The sequence below is a fragment of the Ranitomeya imitator genome, chromosome 2, assembly GCF_032444005.1.
Source record: "Ranitomeya imitator isolate aRanImi1 chromosome 2, aRanImi1.pri, whole genome shotgun sequence".
Lineage (NCBI taxonomy): Eukaryota > Metazoa > Chordata > Amphibia > Anura > Dendrobatidae > Ranitomeya > Ranitomeya imitator.
Genome location: NC_091283.1, coordinates 254,936,222 through 254,949,311, shown reverse-complemented (window position 1 = coordinate 254,949,311; position 13,090 = coordinate 254,936,222). Strand labels below are relative to the sequence as shown.

The following is a 13,090-nucleotide window of genomic DNA, read 5'->3' as shown; positions in this document are numbered from 1 at the left end:
GACCCTCTCCAGGCTATTAATATCTGCCCTCAGTCACTGGCTTTACTACTCCGGCGGAGAAAATTGCGCGGGAGCCCACGCCAATTTATTCCGCCATTTAACCCTTTATTTTAAGAGCTAGAACGGCCAAATTTTGCAGATACACACTACTAACATTAGTAGTGTGGATTATGCAAAAAAAATGGAGAGAAGACATGGTTTACTGTATGTAAACCATGTCTCAAATCATGTCGGGTTTAGGAAGGAGAAAGCAAAAGCCGGTAATTGAATTACCGGCTTTTTGCTATCTCGCGCTGTATGAAGGAATAATATATATATATATATATATGTGTCTACTGACAATATATATATATATATATATATATATATATATATATATATATATATATGACAGTATATATGTTTTTATTTTTTTTTTAACACATGGATCCCTTGTATAGGCGTATGTCGGTTTGGCAAGCCTGCGATAAAAACACGCAGTACGGCTGCCATACGGATTACATACGGAGGATGCCATGCGCAAAATACGCTGACACACCCTGCCTACGGAGGAGCTACGGACCACTATTTTTGGGACTTTTCAGCGTATTACGGCCGTAATATACGGACCGTATTTGCATACGCTGACTGTGACGCCGGCCTAAGTCTGTAAAACCATTTATCTCCAGGTAATTGGCTAAACAGGTCAGGTGTAAGGGGTAAAGGATCGGGAAGGTGAGCTGTGATTTTATTACACTCTCTGAAGTCCAAGCATGGACGCCGCCCTCCATCCTATTACCAAAACCCCACAGCGACTGGAGAGGAGCATGGCCGTATATGACCCTTAGGCCGGAGTCACACATGCGAGAAACACGTCCGTGTCTCGCATGTGAAAACCAAGCTCTGGCGCCAGAACTTGGTGTTCACATGCGAGACACGGACGTGTTTATCGCAAGTGTGACCCCGGCCTTAGCCGGACACTGGAAGGGGGTAAATAAGCGAGATTTCGGCATTTTAGCTCCTGGTGTGGAGGCGATAGCACAATCATATGCCGCCATATACTAGATGTCCGGTAACCGGTAATAATTCCCTCATGTGTGGGGTCTATTTGTCTCCAGAGAAATCACACGTTACATTCCACACAGAACATTGTGTAGAAAAGGCGGCGCGAGGTAATTGTGCCAGTAGTGAGGGCGAATAATGGCGGAAATGTCACTGACTGAGGAGAAGTCTCCATGTAGCGTCTTCACTGCGGATCACGTGACCCCTGACTCCTCCCCCCTGTGACCTCATCACAGGTCCTGTGCGCACAGAGCAGCCATATATGTGGAGTGCGGCTCTGCAGGTGGAGGTATGTGGAGATTCCCCATTACTGAGCGCGGGGACATTAACCCCTTCTGCACTGAGACTCTTTATAAGAATCATAACGTTGTTGTTCTTTGTCCTGTAATAGATACATACGAGCCAACTATGGAGGACAGGAAGTGAGGGAGCGGATTGTTCTCCTAGTACAGGGCCCCTTTCTTGGCCCCACACAGTGTAATGCCCCCATTATGCCCTGTAAGCAGGTTCTGCCCCACACCCAGCTGCCTCGGGCACTTTACCATCAGCTGGTACCTCAGATTCTTCCCCGCACCCCTTTCCTTTGTTGGCGCCAAATCTGTTCTGCCTTTGGGGCTCCGGCCTTTATAATATCAGTAACTGCGTCATCAAGGTCTCCTGACCAGGTGCACCCTCTAGACTCTTCCCTCCGGAAACCCTCCCTCTTCCCATTGATGTCACATGGTCCCGTCTGGACGGCAGATAGCAGTCTGTACAAATGCAGCACAGCCCTGAGGAGTCTTTTTTATGACTCTCCTTTTTACACCCCTTATGTAATATATATGATGGCGCTCACACAGTATAATGTTCCCACAGTACTGGCATCTCTCGTAAAAAGGTATTTTCACACTACCGCCATACCCCCACACACAGTATAATGTTCTCATAGTACCGCCATACCCCCACACACAGTATAATGTTCTCATAGTACCACCATACCCCCCCACACAGTATAATGTTCTTACAGTACCGCCATACCCCCCCACACAGTATAATGTTCCCATAGTACCGCCATACCCCCACACAGTATAATGTTCCCATAGTACCGCCATACCCCCACACCATATAATGTTCTCATAGTACCGCCATACCCCCACACGCAGTATGATGTTCTCATAGTACCGCCATACCCCACCACACAGTATAATGTTCTCACACTACCGCCATACCCCCACACACAGTATAATGCTCTCATAGTACCGCCATACCCCCACACACAGTATAATGTTCCTACAGTACCACCATACCACCACACACAGCCTTTGCTGGTTATTAAATATAGCGGCAAACTACGTCACTTTTTTAGAGGAGTCCCCCATTTTAACCCCTTTCTGCCATTAGACGTACTATTGCGTCCATGTGGGGTGGGCTTTACTTCCCAAGGACGCAATAGTACGTCATATGCGATCGGCAGCGCTCACGGGGGGAGCGCCGCCGATCGCGGCCGGGTGTCAGCTGTTTATCGCAGCTGACATCCGGCACTATGTGCCAGGAGCGGTCACGGACCGCCCCCGGCACATTAACCCCCGGCACACCGCGATCAAAGATGATCGCGATGTGCCGGCGGTACAGGGAAGCACCGCGCAGGGAGGGGGCTCCCTGCGGGCTTCCCTGAGCCCCCCGCAGCAACGCGATGTGATCGCGTTGCTGCGAGGGTCTTACCTCCCTCCCTCCCTGCTCCAGGCCCGGATCCAAGATGGCCGCGGATCCGGGTCCTGCAGGGAGGGAGGTGGCTTCACAGAGCCTGCTCAGAGCAGGCACTGTGAAGCAGCCTGCACTCCTATCAGATCAGTGATCTGACAGAGTGCTGTGCAAACTGTCAGATCACTGATCTGTGATGTCCCCCCCTGGGACAAAGTAAAAAAGTAAAAAAAAAAAATTTCAAATGTGTAAAAAAAAATAAAAAAAAATATTCCAAAATAATGAAAAAAAAAATAAAAATATTATTCCCATAAATACATTTCTTTATCTAAATAAAAAAAAAAAAACAATAAAAGTACACATATTTAGTATCGCCGCGTCCGTAACGGCCCGACCTATAAAACTGGCCCACTAGTTAACCCCTTCAGTAAACACCGTAAGAAAAAAAAAAAAAAAAACGAGGCAAAAAACAACGCTTTATTATCATACCGCCGAACAAAAAGTGGAATAACACGCGATCAAAAAGACAGATATAACTAACCATGGTACCGCTGAAAACGTCATCTTGTCCCGCAAAAAACGAGCCGCCATACAGCATCATCAGCAAAAAAATAAAAAAGTTATAGTCCTGAGAATAAAGCGATGCAAAAATAATTATTTTTTCTATAAAATAGTTTTTATCGTATAAAAGCGCCAAAACATAAAAAAATGATATAAATGAGGTGTCGCTGTAATCGTACTGACCCGAAGAATAAAACTGCTTCATCAATTTTACCAAACGCGGAACGGTATAAACGCCTCCCCCAAAAGAAATTCATGAATAGCTGGTTTTTGGTCATTCTGCCTCACAAAAATCGGAATAAAAAGCGATCAAAAAATGTCACGTGCCCGAAAATGTTACCAATAAAAACATCAACTCGTCCCGCAAAAACCAAGACCTCACATGACTCTGTGGACCAGAATATAGAAAAATTATAGCTCTCAAAATGTGGTAACGCAAAAAATATTTTTTGCAATAAAAAGCGTCTTTCAGTGTGTGACGGCTGCCAATCATAAAAATCCGCTAAAAAACCCGCTATAAAAGTAAATCAAACCCCCCTTCATCACCCCCTTAGTTAGGGAAAAATTAAAAAAAATGTATTTATTTCCATTTTCCCATTAGGGCTAGGGTTAGAGTTAGGGCTAGGGTTAGGGCTAGGGTTAGGGCTAGGGTTAGGGCTAGGGCTAGGGCTAGGGTTAGGGCTAGGGCTAGGGTTAGGGCTAGGGTTAGGGCTAGGGTTAGGGCTAGGGTTAGGGCTAGGGTTAGGATTAGGGTTAGGGCTAGGGTTAGGGCTAGGGCTACAGTTTGGGTTGGGGCTAAAGTTAAAGTTAGGGTTTAGATTACATTTACGGTTGGGAATAGGGTTGGGATTAGGGTTAGGGGTGTGTCAGGGTTAGAGGTGTGGTTAGGGTTACTGTTGGGATTAGGGTTAAGGATGTGTTTGGATTAGGGTTTCAGTTATAATTGGGGGGTTTCCACTGTTTAGGCACATCAGGGGCTCTCCAAATGCGACATGGCGTCCGATCTCAATTCCAGCCAATTCTGCGTTGAAAAAGTAAAACAGTGCTTCTTCCCTTCCGAGCTCTCCCGTGTGCCCAAACAGGGGTTTACCCCAACATATGGGGTATCAGCGTACTCAGGACAAATAGGACAACAACTTTTGGGGTCCAATTTCTCCTGCTACCCTTGGGAAAATACAAAACTCGGGGCTAAAACATATTTTTTGTGGGAAAAAAAAAGATTTTTTATTTTCACGGCTCTGCGTTATAAACTGTAGTGAAACACTTGGGGGTTCAAAGTTCTCACAACACATCTAGATTAGTTCCCTGGGGGGTCTAGTTTCCAATATGGGGTCACTTGTGGGGGGTTTCTACTGTTTAGGTACATTAGGGGTTCTGCAAACGCAATGTGACGTCTGCAGACCATTCCATCTAAGTCTGCATTCCAAATGGCGCTCCTTCCCTTCCGAGCTCTGCCATGCGCTCAAACGTTGGTTTCCCCCAACATACGGGGTATCAGCGTACTCAGGACAAATTGGACAACAACTTTTGGGGTCGAATTTCTCCTGTTACCCTCGGGAAAATACAAAACTGGGGGCTAAAAAATAATTTTGGGGGGAAAGATTTTTTTTTTTAATTTTCACGGCTCTGCGTTACAAACTGTAGTGAAACACTTGGGGGTTCAAAGCTATCACAACACATCTAGATGAGTTCCTTAGGGGGTCTAGTTTCCAAAATGGTGTCACTTGTGGGAGGTTTCTACTGTTTAGGTACATTAGGGGCTCTGCAAATGCAATGTGACACCTGCAGACCATTCCATCTAAGTCCTCATTCCAAATGGAGCTCCTTCCCTTCCGAGCCCTCCCATGCGCCCAAACAGTGGTTCCCCCCCACATATGGGGTATCAGCGCACTCAGGACAAATTGGACAACAAATTGTGGGGTCGAATATCTCCTTTTACCCTCGGGAAAATACAAAATTGGGGGCTAAAAAATAATTTTTGTGGGAAAAAATTTTTGTTTTATTTTTACGGCTCTCCATTATAAACTTCTGTGAAGCCCTTGGTGGGTCAAAGCGCTCAGCACACATCTAGATAAGTTCCTAAGGGGGTCTACTTTCCAAAATGGTGTCACTTGTGGGGGGTTTCTACTGTTTAGGTACATTAGGGGCTCTGCAAACGCAATGTGACACCTGCAGACCATTCCATCTAAGTCTGCATTCAAATGGCACTCCTTCCCTTCTGAGCCCTCCCATGTGCCCAAACAGTGGTTCCCCCCACATATGGTGTATCATCGCACTCAGGACAAATTGGGCAACAAATTTTGGGGTCCAATTTCTCCTGTTACCCTCAGGAAAATACAAAACTGGGGGCTAAAAAAATAATTTTTGTGGGAAAAAAATTTTGTTTTATTTTTACGGCTCTGCATTATAAACTTCTGTGAAGCACTTGGTGGGTCAAAGTGCTCACCACACCTCTAGATAAGTTCCTTAGGGGGTCTACTTTCCAAAATGGTGTCATTTGTGGGGGGTTTCAATGTTTAGGCACATCAGTGGCTCTTCAAACGCAACATGGCGTCCCATCTCAATTCCTGTCAATTTTGCTTTGAAAAGTCAAACGGCGCTCCTTCCCTTCCGAGCTCTCCCATCCACCCAAACAGTGGTTTACCCCCACATATGGGGTATCCGCGTACTCAGGACAAATTGTACAACAACTTTTGGGGTCCAATTTCTTCTCTTACCCTTGGGAAAATAAAAAATTGGGGGCAAAAAGATAATTTTTGTGAAAAAATATGATTTTTTATTTTTACGGTTCTACATTATAAACTTCTGTGAAGCACTTGGTGGGTCAAAGTGCTCACCACACCTCTAGATAAGTTCCTTAGGGGGTCTACTTTCCAAAATGGTGTCACTTGTGGGGGGTTTCAATGTTTAGGCACATCAGTGGCTCTTCAAACGCAACATGACGTCCCATCTCAATTCCTGTCAATTTTGCATTGAAAAGTCAAACGGCGCTCCTTCCCTTCCGAGCTCTCCCATCCGCCCAAACAGTGGTTTACCCCCACATATGGGCTATCAGCGTACTCAGGACAAATTGTACAACAACTTTTGGGGTCCAATTTCTTCTCTTACCCTTGGGAAAATAAAAAATTGGGGGCGAAAAGATAATTTTTGTGAAAAAATATGATTTTTTATTTTTACGGTTCTACATTATAAACTTCTGTGAAGCACTTGTTGGGTCAAAGTGCTCACCACACCTCTAGATAAGTTCCTTAGGGGGTCTACTTTCCAAAATGGTGTCACTTGTGGGGGGTTTCAATGTTTAGCCACATCAGGGGCTCTCCAAACGAAACATGGCGTCCCATCTCAATTCCAGTCAATTTTGCATTGAAAAGTCAAATGGCACTCCTTCGCTTCCGAGCTCTGCCATGCGCCCAAACAGTGGTTTACCCCCACATGTGGGGTATTGGCATACTCAGGACAAATTGTACAACAATGTTTGGGGTCCATTTTCTCCTGTTACCCTTGGTAAAATAAAACAAATTGGAGCTGAATTACATTTTTTGTGAAAAAAAGTTAAATGTTCATTTTTATTTAAACATTCAAAAAATTCCTGTGAAGCACCAGAAGGGTTAATAAACTTCTTGAATATGGTTTTGAGCACCTTGAGGGGTGTAGTTTTTAGAATGGTGTCACGCTTGGGTATTTTCTATCATATAGACCCCTCAAAATGACTTCAAATGAGATGTGGTCCCTAAAATAAAATGGTGTTGTAGAAATGAGAAATTGCTGGTCAACTTTTAACCCTTATAACTCCCTAACAAAAAAAAATTTTTGTTCCAAAATTGTGCTGATGTAAAGTAGACATGTGGGAAATGTTACTTATTAAGTATTTTGTGTGACATATCTCTGTGATTTAATTGCATAAAAATTCAAAGTTGGAAAATTGCGAAATTTTCATAATTTTCGCCAAATTTCCGTTTTTTTCACAAATAAACGCAGGTACTATCAAATAATTTTTACCATTGTCATGAAGTACAATATGTCACGAGAAAACAATGTCAGAATCACCAGGATCCATTGAAGCGTTCCAGAGTTATAACCTCATAAAGGGACAGTGGTCAGAATTGTAAAAATTGGCCCGGTCATTAACGTGCAAACCACCCTTGGGGGTAAAGGGGTTAATAGCCACTAAAGGCTAAGTATACAGTTGTGAGCTTATATTACTAGCCAGGGAAGCTCCACGGATATTACCTCCTTCCTAGCCTATAAACAAACTTCTGTGTGTGAATCAGAGCTGAGATCTAACGTGATAGAAGATTACAGTGCGGGGAAGACGGGAAACCTTCCTATAGAGGCCGGTGGTGATGGAGTCAGTGACCGACTCTGGACAAATCTGTCTCTAGAGCCGTAGTAGAAGATGAAGATGTCGTCCTCATCATGAAGTAGTTATTTCTCATGTCGCGTGTAATGAATATCTCCTGCAGTATTGCTAATGCCGATTCCAGGGTCGGTAAATGAGACGAGAATTAGCGTTATGGAAGATGAGTCTATGAGGAACGTATTCAGCTGCCGACTCCGAGGAGGAAACTGCTTGTTGTCTGTGGCCTAAATATATAGGATTTATTAGTAGATGTAAAGAAGGAAACTAAATACTGTAAAATAATAAATCTCCTCATATGTTTCCCTTATTATCTCCAGTAATTGTATTATTACAGGATTCTTATGATGTTACATCGGCTCATCTTCTCATTCAGGTCTCTACAATATCGGATCCTCTCAGTGAAGATCATCTATGAAAGAGAATTTTCCTGATTTACCCATCAAAGATGGATATGGACAGAGACAAGATGGCGGAGAGGATATTACACCTCACCCTAGAGATCCTCTTCCGGCTTACTGGAGAGGTGAGAGATTCTGATGACGTCACATTACATCATTCTTATCTATGGGAATAACAGATGGACAGAACTGGAGAGGTGAGGACTCTGGAAATGTCTGTAGTGAGATTTATTAATGTCTCTCCATTACCAGGATTACACAGTGGTGAAGAAGACCTCTAGTGATCGCTGTCAGGACCCTGTGTCTGAGGGATGGGGAAGACCCCTGAGCCCAATCACGGGGCCTCCACCTCACCCCCTGATCCATGAGGACATCAATGACCAGAAGATCCTAGAACTCATCTACAAGATGATTGAGCTGCTGACTGGAGAGGTGACTGCTGGGAATGCTGGGACATTATACAGTAACGCTATGAAGGGATCGGGGGATGACGGTATCACTGTATGTGTCAGGTTCCTATAAGGTGTCAGGATGTCGCTGTCTATTTCTCCATGGAGGAGTGGGAGTATTTAGAAGGACAGAGAGATCTGTACAAGAACGTCATAATGGAGGTTCCCCAGCCCCTCACATCTCCAGGTAATAGACAGGACTAAATACACACGGCCTATAATTATCTGTATGTAAAGAATGAATTCACTCCCTGTATGTGTTTCCTCCAGATCTATCCAGTAAGAGGACAACACCAGAGAGATGTCCCCGTCCTCTTCTTCCACAGGACTGTAACCAAGAAGATCCCAAAGCTCCTCAGGACCATCAGGTAGATGGAGAGAAGGTGTCAGGAGATCTCCCCTATGATGTGTAGACGCCGGTGAAGGTCTTGTGCTCAGTCTTGTTTTATCCACCAGTATTATATGTTTTATACTTGTGTAATGAGAACGGTGGAGATGGCAGGATTAGAGCTGATCATAGATGTGACTTCTCCATCTGTCGGTGACTTTTACAATATTTGTTTCAGGGTGAAGATCTGACCCATATTAATACTACAGAGACATATGTGAGGGGGGATGAGCGGTGTATAGAGGAGATTCCCACATATGGCTACCCAGGTGAGTAGTAACCACTAAATGCAGAGAAGTCACAGATTCTTCTCATCACCGGCTGTGGCTGCTTTATCGGTGGTCTAGTCCGGCCGTATTACCATGATCACCATTTTGCCTCTAGACCACAACATTCTCCTTCTATACACTGATCTGAGAGACTTCCTGATCATCACTGCGCATGACAGGAAGCCTCTCAGGTCTGGAGACCCTGATGTCGTCATGACGACATCGGGTCTCCATGGCAGCGATCGGAACCACGCGTCATGCTACGGGGTCTAGGATCCAAATTCAGAGGGGATGTTGGCCCATGTAGAGAGGGATCAGCGACCTGTCATAAGCCAATACAGATGCATATGTAATCAGAGCACCACACAAAGCCCCGCCCCAGTGCACCACATAAAGCCCCACCTACCAGCCGCCCACAGCACCACATAAAGCCCCGCCCACAGCACCACATTAAACTCCGCCCACAGCCCCACTGCAGAGCACGAGAATCTCATTAACTGAAAACTACAAATACAGATTAAGCAACAACCACAGGACGGATTTCATCACCAGGTATCGGTGTAATCAGTATAACGGCACCGACCTGACAGTGTCTGTAGTCACTGAGCACAATCCTGCTGACAGGTTCCCTTTAAGACATCTCCGCTCTGCACTGTTTTACACAATTCTCTTTAACTCCTTAGTGACAGAGCCAATTTGGTACTTAATGACCGAGCCAATTTTTTTTTTTTCCCAAATTTTTTATTGGGTTTTATATTTTAACTGGGAAGGGTAGACAAGGAGGGGGGGTAAGGGGAGGGATATGAAAGTAGGGAAAGAACCCCTATAAAAATAGGGGAGACAAGCAATCACATAATACTGTAAGAATTTACAAGGTAGATGTAGCATAAAAATAATACTTAAGAGAGTATTGAGTAAAATATGTGTTGACAAGGGAAATGATATGTGTAACTCTCTTATACTAGAAATTAAATTAACCCCTTAGCGACCGCCGATACGCCTTTTAACGGCAGCCGCTAAGGGTACTTAAACCACAGCTGTGGAAAAAGTAAATAGCGCCCCCCAGAGTCGGATTTTCTCCGGGGTCTCGGCTGCCGGGGGTAGCCGAGACCCCAGAGAACATGATTCGGGTTTTTTTTTACCGACCCTGCATTTGCGATCGCCGGTAATTAACCGTTTACCGGGGATCGCAAAAAAAAACGCGATCTCTTTTTAATTTCTCTGTCCTCCGATGTGATCGCACATCGGAGGACAGAGAAAAGGGGTCCCAGGTAGCCCCCCAATACTCACCTATCTCCCCCGGTGCTCCTCGTGGCTCCCGGTGGGCGCCGCCATCTTCAAAATGGCGGGCGCATGCGCAGTGCGCCCGCCGGCTGGCACCGGGAGAATCTTTGGGGTCTCGGCTGCCGGGGGTAGCCGAGACCCCAAAGAACATGATCGGGGTAGGTTTTACCGATCTCTGTTTTGCGATCGCTGGTAATTAACTTTTTACCGGCGACCGCAAAAAAAAAAAAAAGTAAAGTGTAATTCTCTGTCCTCTGATGTGATCGCACATCAGAGGACAGAGAAATAGGGGGATTCGGGGACCCTATCATACTCACCTGTGTCCCTGGGTCTTCCTGCTGCTCCTCCTGGCCGCCGGCAAAAGAAAATGGCGGGCGCATGCGCAGTGCGCCCACCATCTGTCTCCATCTGCTGGCCGGCAGGAGAACAGCAGTTGGGGCTAAAATTAGGGCTAGGGTTAGGGCTCGGGTTAGGGCTAGGGTTAGGGTTAAATTTAGGGTTAGGGTTGGGGCTAAATTTAGGGTTAGGGTTGGAGCTAAATTTAGGGTTAGGCTTCTTTCACAGTTACGTCGGTACGGGGCCGTCGCAATGCGTCGGCCCGACATACCGACGCACGTTGTAAAAATTGTGCACAACGTGGGCAGCGGATATAGTTTTTCAACGCATCCGTTGCCCAATTTATGTCCTGGGGAGGAGGGGGCGGAGTTACGGCCACGCATGAGCGGTCAGAAATGGCGGATGCGACGTACAAAAAAACGTTACATTGTACTTTTTTTGTGCCGACGGTCCGCCAAAACACAACTGATCCAGTGCACGACGGACGCGATGTGTGGCCATCCGTCACGATCCTGCACATTTGCAGGATCCGTTTCTTGTCCAAAACGATGGATTGCGACGGATGCCAAAGGACGCAAGTGTGAAAGTAGCCTTAGGGCTAGGGTTAGGGTTGGGGCTAAAGTTAGGGCTAGGGTTGGGGTTAAAGTAGGGGTTAGAGTTGGGATTAGGGTTAGGGTTTGGATTAGGGTTGGTATTAGGGTTAGGGTTGGCATTAGGGTTACGCTTGGGATTAGGGTTAGGTTTGGGATTAGGGTTAAGGTTAGGGTTGTGATTAGGGGTGTATTGGGATTAGGGTTAGATTTGAGGTTAGGGTTGAGATTAGGATTAGGGGTGTGTTGGATTTAGGGTTTTGATTAGGGTTATGGTTAGGGTTGACATTAGGGTTGTTTTGGGGTAAGGGTTGTGATTATGGTTAGGGTTAGTGATTAGGATTATGGATCAGGTTGGGATTAGGGTTAGGGGTGTGTTGGAGTTGGGTTTGAGCTAGAATTGGGGGGTTTCCACTGTTTAGATACATCAGGGGGTCTCCAAACACGACAGCCAATTTTGCGCTCAAAAAGTCAAATGGTGCTCCCTCCCTTCTGAGCTCTGCCGTGCGCCCAAACAGTGGGTTACCCCCACATATGGGGCATCAGCGTACTCGGGAAAAATTGGACAACAACTTTTGTGGTCCAATTTCTCTTGTTACCCTTGTGAAAATAAAAACTTGGGGGCTACAAAATCTTTTTTGTGGAAATTTTTTTTTTTTTTTTTAATGACTCCGCATTATAAACTTCTGTGAAGCACTTGGGCATTCAAAGTTCTCATCACACATCTATATAAGTTCCTTGGGGTCTAGTTTCCAAAACGGGGTCACTTGTGGGGGGTTACTACTGTTTAGGTACATCAGGGGCTCTGCAAACGCAACATAACGCCCACAGACCATTCTATCTAAGTCTGCATTCCAAAACGGCGCTCCTTCCCTTCCGAGCTCTGCCGTGCGCCCAAACAGTGGTTTACCCCCACATATGGCGCATCAGCGTACTCGGGATAAATTGGACAACAACTATTGCAGTCAAATTTCTCCTGTTACCCTTGTGAAAATAAAAACTTGGGGGCTACAATATCTTTTTTGTGGAAAAAAAAATATTTTTTATTTTCACGACTCTGCATTATAAACTTCTGTGAAGCACTTGGGCATTCAAAGTTCTCACCACACATCTAGATAAGTTCCATGGGGGGTCTAGTTTCCAAAATGGGGTCACTTGTGGGGGATTTCTACTGTTTAGGCACATCAGGGGCTCTCCAAACGCGACATGGCGTCCGATCTCAATTCCAGCCAATTCTACATTGAAAAAGTAAAACGGCACTCTTTCTCTTCCAAGCTCTGCGGTGCGCCCAAACAGTGGTTTACCCCCACATATTGAGTATCGACATACTCAGGAGAAATTGCACAACAACTTTTGTGGTCTAATTTCTCCTGTTACCCTTGTGAAAATAAGAATTTGTGGGCGAAAAGATCATTTTTGTGTAAACAAAAGCGATTTTTTATTTTCACGGCTCTACGTTATAAACTTCTGTGAAGCACTTGGGGGTTCAAAGTGCTCACCACACATCTAGATAAGTTCCTTAAGGGGTCTAGTTTTCAAAATGGTGTCACTTGTGGGGGGTTTCTACTGTTTAGGCACATCAGTGGCTTTCTAAACGTGACATGGCGTCCGATCTCCATTCCAGCCAATTCTGCATTGAAAAAGTCAAACGGCGCTCCTTCACTTCTAAGTTCTGCGGTGCGTCCAAAAAGTGGTTTACCCCACATATGGGGTATTGGCGTATTCAGGAGAAAT

At 45.3% G+C, this 13,090-nt stretch overlaps 1 protein-coding gene across 1 annotated transcript in view; it reads left to right on the top strand.

The window, feature by feature from the left end:
- Window positions 1-1,278: 1,278 nt before the first annotated feature.
- Window positions 1,279-13,090, top strand: part of LOC138662960 (zinc finger protein 585A-like) — a 128,820-nt gene continuing 117,008 nt past the window's right edge. The window contains exons 1-5 of the mRNA XM_069748981.1: window positions 1,279-1,330; window positions 8,016-8,165; window positions 8,293-8,676; window positions 8,760-8,857; window positions 9,056-9,146. Of these exons, the coding sequence (XP_069605082.1) occupies window positions 8,544-8,676; window positions 8,760-8,857; window positions 9,056-9,146 (322 nt within the window). The 5' untranslated portion in view covers window positions 1,279-1,330; window positions 8,016-8,165; window positions 8,293-8,543. The remainder of the gene's footprint in view (window positions 1,331-8,015; window positions 8,166-8,292; window positions 8,677-8,759; window positions 8,858-9,055; window positions 9,147-13,090) is intronic.